Source organism: Strix uralensis, chromosome 14, assembly GCF_047716275.1.
Source record: "Strix uralensis isolate ZFMK-TIS-50842 chromosome 14, bStrUra1, whole genome shotgun sequence".
NCBI classification, from domain to species: Eukaryota; Metazoa; Chordata; class Aves; order Strigiformes; family Strigidae; genus Strix; species Strix uralensis.
In genome coordinates, this window is record NC_133985.1 from 20,010,093 (window position 1) to 20,017,773 (window position 7,681).

Sequence of the window (7,681 nt, forward strand, 5' to 3'; positions counted from 1 at the left end):
TCCCTATCCAGGGGATCACCTAAGTTTAATAACACACCCTCATTACTTGGTGTTGACTCCCCTAAAAATTTACAATCAATATAGACCTTAAAAACACAAAACAAACAAACAAAAAAAATCAATAACCAGAGAAGAAAGAGGAGCCCTGTTTACCCAGCCTGTCATCTGCTGTCTGATAGACACAGCCGCAGCTTCCCACTGACAGACCATGCCCAGACACCTGCAAGAAAGGAGGACAAATTTCTGACATCGAACAGGTGAGTTGTACGAGCAAGAAACCATGAATAGAGACATACACCAAGCAAGCTATTGCAAAGAGAAAATGAGATGGTTTTTTTCAGGACATGGGGAATTCACAGATCTACCACACAGGAACATGAATCTTTTCGCTATGGGTGAAGCTCTCGGAAGTTCTGTCAAGCTGCTGCAGTATGTTGGACCAGTGATAGGAGGGCAGGGAGGCTGGGATGCTGTCACCTCTCACCAAACAGCCAGAGTTATTTCCCTACAGCCACCTGAGCAGCAGCAAAGCTTACCTGGATGGCAGAAGGTGCAGGATGCTTATTTCCCATCCTTTGATGGAACGTGCCTTGGTGAATCATGACGCTCCTCACAGAGTGAGGAGAAGAAGAGAAGAACAAAGGATTCGGATGCAGCTCTGATAAAATGTACACAAGCTCCTTTTCCACAGACTTCCCTGGAAACTTTCTAAATGCTTCTGCTTCAGCTGGTGCAAAGATGCCCAAGAAACCTAATGGTAGAAGGCAGTTTTAAATAGTACACACAAGCTCTTTTGAAACAAAATATTTGAGACATCTCTGCACTTGGGCCAATTTCTTCAGGCATCCAGACCCATATTTAACCACCAAAGATCCCCAGACCAGGTGTCTAGCACTTAGTTTTATGCCCCTGCATTTGAAAATATGATCCTTAATATCCAGTTCTCAGGTACCTGGAAATAAGTATTTTCTTTTGGAGTGATTAAAAAAGGAAATAATCTCTATATATTATTTTTATTTTCTTTCCTCTATATGGCTTTAAGGCTGCTTTTATGCGGCACTGGAAAGTTACAGCCCGTGATTTGTTGCATTCTGGTCTGCTAATAGAAACATCTTCCCGACTGCTGCTCACTCCTAAGAGCAGAAGGATCGTAACGCAGATTGTAAATGCTTGCATTACTGAGAAAGATAATGTTTCTTTCCACTTTCATTTCCCTCGGTTGATATTTATTGTGGTAGGGGTTGCGTAAGCATATAAGACAGAGATCATGCATTATTTACCAATCTGGAAACGGGGAAAGGCTCCAGCCTTTCACAGCGCAGCTGAACCCCGAGCGATTCCCACCCGTTCAGATTTGCATCGTGTTTGGTGGTAGCTTGGCTGAAGGATCGTTAAAGCAAATACGATCGTCCTGCCAGCCCAGAGAGCAGCAGCAGAGTGGTGCTGAGGGTCGCAGTCTCTGTTCTCCCTCCTTTCAGCTCTGCATAGTTTATGTCACTATTTATTTCATGCTACGGCAAGGCTGGACCAAGCTCAGGCCAGAACTGCCACTAAGTCCCCACGACCACCAATAAACTCCTTGGTGTCAGCTGGGGCTTTGGGAGGCTCCAACACCTCTGGGACAAATTTCTTGCTCTTGAATGTATCTGGGGAGAGACATCCCCATAGAGGAGGGTGAGACAGGAGCAGGCAGAGAGCCTCTCCAGCCCTGGGACTTGTCCCCATGCTGCCATTAGGGCCAGCGATGTTGACCCAGCTTCCGAACGCACAGGAAGTTGCAACACTGAAAAGTTTATTATTGTTAAACTCCAGCCCATGTCAGAGGCTCTACATTCATCCTTTTGCAGCACTATTGCCAGTGTACATTAAAAAAACTAACAAAACAAGTCATTAAATGCTGGAAACCTTGGGGAAGAAAAAAGAAGAAAAAAAAGAAAACAAGAAACAATAACAACAAAACTACCCAATAAGAAATAAGTTAATGAGGAAAAATTACAAGGAATTGAAGACTTTAAAAGCACTTCTAAATTAAGGAGAACAAAGGGAAAGGATCAGCTCTTATTTTTGCAATTAAGGTATTATTTATGGCAAATTAGCTTTTTTAAGAATAAGCCTGGGTGCAGTGCTGCAGAAAACACATCTGATTTACTCCCAGGGCTTCTCATCAGTTTCTGAATGAGCTTCAGCCAGCCAAAAAGCAGGAGTCCTGTGCACTCCCGAGCCTGCACGCACACAGAGCGCTTGTAAACCACCCTGGGGATTCATCCCAGCGCCGGGTGGTTGGACCACGACCATTAGCAACAGTCCTCGACCCAAAGCACTCGAGCTGGAGTTGAACTACTGTATATTCAGGGCAGGAAACCAATCTTGCAAGAATGAGTTAACATTTTGTAGGAGTAGAAGGGAAAAAACAAATAATGATTCCGGCTCTGTGTCTCTGTGTGACCCTGCAGGAGAACAGGGGTGGGAAGAGAAGGCTCGGAGGGGGCACCCTGTGTTTGCAGGGAAGAGACACGCAGCCACACGAGGTCGTAGGGAGGCACTGACCTGGCAGAGCAAACAGCCCGTTCGTCCCCTCCTGGCACTGAGGTGACTGTCCCACCGATGTGACCGTCCCACCGACCTCCAGGGACGGGTCCAATGGCTCAGGGAAATGCTCCCCGCAGGCTCGAGGGAGGGAGGGAGGTCAGGGATGAGCACACGGCCACCGAGGAGCCACCCGAGCAGAGCCCTTCTCCACCTCTGCCCAGTTTGACTCCGAGCCATCGAGCAGAGCACCACGGGGCTGCCAAAACCACACTTCTGTGCAGGGAGAAAACACACCCATGACTCAATATTCATGTGCATCCTTTGCTGTATTTTTCTCCCCTCCCATCGAGTTGGTAACATTTGCAGAGAAGCTGTTTATAACAAACTTTTTGCTAAAGTATGCGAAACATTAAGACTGTCCACACTGTTTATAGGTCTCAGCCCCCAGATGCCGTCTTGCTTTTCCGACAGACTAATAAAGTCAATAAAGTAAATAAATAAAAAAGGATGCAAAGTTTGGATAAACTCAAAAACAGTTCAGGGAGGAGAGAGCTGCAGACGGGATGGTCCTGGGAAGACATCCAGCCTTCCAGACATCCATGTCGTGCTGCTGCTCACAAACTCTTCAATTTCAAGGAGACATGGTAGGTAAAACAGTTGCAAACTATATTAGGTTTTTTTATGACTCTGTTGATTTTTCCAACCCCCGTGCTGGCTGCCTGCCTCAGTGTCCTGTTCTTTGAACCCACACAGAGTAAATAGGTGTAACTACTGCAGCTCTGAGGGCAGGAGACACGTCCCCAGGAGGAGCGTTAGGTACAGGCAGGGAGAGACCCTCCAGCCATCCTGGAGAGCAGCATGTGGAAGAGTCAAGCACACTTGGGCTGAAAAAGGAGGGGGAGGAAAGAAAAAGAAAAAACAAAGAGAGAAACAAAAATCAGGAAAGCGTTAAAGGAAGATCTCATGAATTCAAAAGGTCCCTCAAGACTTGGAGGTAAAGACGCAGGCAGCGGCTTTTCTGAGGACAGCTGCAGAAGGATGTGAACAGGGATGTGTCAGCCTTCGACCACCCAGCAGAGCTGCTGGAGGCACCAGGGGTTTAACTGGGGCACCTGGAGCTTGGCAGGAGATGAAGAACACGCTAACCAGGGCCTCAGAGGGTGTTGCTCTCTAGCAGAGACTTTATTTTATTGAAATCTAACTGGCCAGAAGACTTCTCCTCTCTTCATTCCCCCTCTCCCAGCAGAAACATTTATTATGCTAAGTGAAACGTTTAACCACCCGGGACTGTTGGCTGCAATATCTCATCATAAGTAGCTTTAACGTTTGCTTGGATCAGCACCCTGGGACTGGAGACAGTGTTTCATGCTTTCCTCTGCCCAGTTACCAAGTGCTCCTCTCTCTTCCTCTCTCCTCTCGCCCCCAGCTCTGCCCCTTGCCCCTTTTTCAAGTTGCAATGTGTTAAAATAAAAGTATTAACAGCGCTTATCTGATGCATGGGAGCGAGAGATTGCGAGAGGGAGCTGGCAAGCAGCCAGCAGCTAATAGCAGCATAAAAGCAATTTGATAAAAAAAAAAATTAACATGTTAATTGTCAGGCTGGAGAGGGTGCTGGGGATCGTATCGAAGGGAAAAAAAAAAACCCAAAAGACATTTTCTGATTACTCTAGATTTTAACAATAAGGGTCTGAGGAAGAAAGAAAGGGTTTGATGCAATTTTCTTCTTTTTGTCCCATTCTCTGCTACCCTCCCCCAGCTCCAAACCTCTAACCAGAGCCTCAGGCACTCACGGGGATTTATCAGAAGATCTCTTCCTTTTTAGCATCGTGTCACTGCCAGATGCACCATGGGCTGCAGAGCGGTCGGCACCACCACGCAGTTCTCCCCTTCCCACGGTAGCCAGTGATGCTGCGGTGGAGCAGCAAGTGATGCTGCGGTGGAGCTTCTGTCAGGGGGGAAAAAAAGTCATGTTTGACAGGAGCCTGCAACAGTCCCACCTCACAGCTCGGCTGAGCTGAGGTTTCCAAAGAGCTAACCCCCCCTCCCATTTACAGGGAGGTTTTTTCGGTGTTTCTTTTTTAAACAAAGAGACATTGATCAATTTTTTATTTTTTAATTTTTCTCAAAGCAATCGCAAGCAGTGCCTGGACAGCTCAAGCAGAAAGCTCAGCCTCTTAACGCTGGCTCCACAGCGTGCCGTTAACTGGGATTAAGAAAGTCAACTAATGCTTCACAGCACCAGGATTTCAACAGCACGGAGCCTCCCGAGGCAGAGAACCGCGACAGCAAATTCAGCAGGATCTCAAAGCAGCAGCCGCCTCTCCCCGCAGATGCCATTTAACCCCAGATTTGCGTGCATCCCACTTCTGAAAATCAGCTGGAAATCCATCGTGCCTTCCCTTCACGGACTGTGAGTGCTGCCAGCCAAAGCCTTGGCTCCTCTCTGCCCGGCTGCTGGCACCGGAGCCTTTCCCCATGCGGGTGGAGCGGGGCTCCCAGCAGACCCCCGGAGCTCCCAGCCCGTCCCGGCTGACCAGCAGATGATCCAGCACCTTTCCCCAAAAGAGGTGTGCTGGGGGAACGAGGGCCAGGACACGAGGTACCTGTACCATTTTTGATTAATATTTGTGGATGAATGCTGTAAATATGAGCCAAGAAGATTTAAAAGAAAGTCACTGAACCATGCAAGCAAATTAATTTGCTTTTAGACAAAATGCGGCTGGTTTTCAGCCTTTTACAAGCAGGAACATTATTTCTTTCCTATGCCAAAGACTGACTGAGTTTGTTCTCCTGCTTTACTTCTACTGTGGAGGGAATTTAAGCGAGAACATGTATAGTGAATTGCTAAATTCAACCAGTGCCACTGAAGCTCACCTAATCATTCAGACCAACACGCCCTACCTGAGCGGCACACCGAGACCCGTGAGCTCCTCCGCTTTTTACATGTCGACAGCCAGGGTGTTAAAAGAAGGGGAAATAAATAAGCCAGACCTGGTGACTTACATCATTCTGTTTTTCTTTCTGCTCTTGACTGTGACACTCATTGTGCTCTTCATAAACTGCCAGCTGAAAAATTCTTTTTTTGCGACTCTTCCTTACGACAGATCGCTCAGAGAAGCGAGGAGCCCGTGGAGGACACAAGCTGTCTGACACTAGAGAAAAAACTATGTGTTACAACAGTAGCAGGCACCAGAAACCCTGTGCAATAAGGCGTTATTGCCATGTGTCAGTGAGAGGATGCGACCCTCTTTAGAGTAACAGGCTGCATCGCAGGGAAAGATTGCTGAAAAATATGCTGTATGCAAATCAGAATAGCTGTAAATAAAAAGCTCTGTTGTGAACTAAAGAGAAAATGCTTTAGCAAATTTATACAGTTTTGTGCAAAAAAATTGCCCCATGATTCCAGATTAAGCTCTATATGTATGCAAATGTCATCATCCAGCCATTCAGTGTCCATACAAGGATATTTGCATTAACAACGATCTCTGATTTGGGCATCTGGTGGAGCTTGTTACCCACGTTTATGAAACCATAGCATCTAATGTAAAAAACAGAGTATATTTACCTAACGGCTCCACGCTGAGGATATGAGTTTACTTTCCAGACCCATTTCTCTCAACTGCTGCTGAAACTGCGTGGTAATGCAGTGGGAGTCCTGCCAGGCAGGAGGAGAAAACGAAAAATGTTTAAGACTTTTGATTGTGATTCTGTTAAGGGTGTTTTTGATGTTTTACTGCATCGTTGATCAGGTTTTAAGTTACCAGATATGTGAAACACTAAATACCTAAGGAATTTGTTTTCAACTTCAGGCTACAAAGGAAATCATTTACCATGGCATGAAACCAAAATAATCAGGATGGGGAGAAGGAAGGAGAGAAAATAAATATCATTAATAGTATGTAAACTAATGAAAGGGGAGAGCAGAGCGCTCTGAGTTCAGTACACAAAGTAGATAACTCCTGAAAGCCATAAAACACAGTTTTATAGGAATAGTTGCTTTAATGCACAACATTCCCACTCCCTTGCTCTTCATATAAATCTAGAACAATTAGAAGCATGCTTTATTAAGATGGCTTAATTCAACATTGATCACTGGCAAAAACCACCATTTTAAATGACTAGCTATCCGATTTTGTTCTAAAAGCTTCTGCTTAACCTTGTTAGCTGACATGCTATTTTATAGATGCTGGTTTCTAGTAAACTTGCAGTTACAGCACAATTCCAGAACAGTATTTGTATTTCCCACAAACAGTGGGCAAAGGGCTTTTTTTTTTTTTTTTTGTTTGACCCCAGTGTCTCAACATACAACTGAATTGCAGCTATCCAGAAACCCTGAAGTCCTAAACCCTATTTTCGTTCCAGTTTTGGCAAGTGGATCATCTATCAGAAGAATGGGGTCCAGGCGGTGTCAGAAGCTGTGCCCCTAAATCTGTTCTTAACATGCAGAGTACAGCAGAGGTGCTGTGTGTATATACGTACATAACTTATTTAATCCAAATGAGGAGATTTTACAATGCAATTACACACACATACAGGCTTGCACTCAAGCACACAAAACGTGTATATACAGGAGCCTGTCTTCAAGCTTTTTTTATACAGAAATTGCACAGTTGATAACACTTCCATGTCATTGTCTTGGTTACCATGTTTTATTATGCTCAAGTTAAACTACTATATAACAGGCTTAAATATTTTATTTCTCGATAGGCAACCAATTTTTACCTCTTCTGAACCAAATTTAACTGGTGTAACTCCAAGTAATTAATGTAGAAAGCGAGAATAAAGTCAAGTGTGTTTATCATCTGAGCCCTTTTTGAATAAATCAAGTTTTATCAAATCAGGCATTTCTTATTTATTTTTAAGTAACAACAGCTTGTTTTCAGCTACGAGCCACGAGTTTGGTCTAAGAATTCCTGCTGGCAAAAGCCTCAGAACCTGGTAAAGCACATGTTGCATTGCACCCTACTGTATTTTATTTAAGTGTTCAAGAATAACCCCAGAATAATCCTATTTTTCCTCCACAGCCTGACAGTTGGGGTAATACCCCAGGAAAACGCGTCATGCTTAGAGTGCTAGCTGATTTACTGGGAAAGCTTTTATACATGCACTGTGTTGCTCTTATTACCTGAATCACTTCTGTTGCAGAAGAAGG

At 44.9% G+C, this 7,681-nt stretch overlaps 1 protein-coding gene across 1 annotated transcript; it reads left to right on the forward strand.

The window, feature by feature from the left end:
- The first annotated feature begins 4,886 nt into the window (after positions 1-4,886).
- On the forward strand, positions 4,887-5,882 carry SMIM32 (small integral membrane protein 32). Its single transcript, XM_074883768.1, has 2 exons — positions 4,887-5,128; positions 5,301-5,882. Exons 1-2 carry the CDS (start codon positions 5,070-5,072, stop codon positions 5,677-5,679), a joined length of 438 nt encoding a protein of 145 aa, XP_074739869.1. The 5' UTR covers positions 4,887-5,069; the 3' UTR covers positions 5,680-5,882.
- Positions 5,883-7,681: the final 1,799 nt, after the last annotated feature.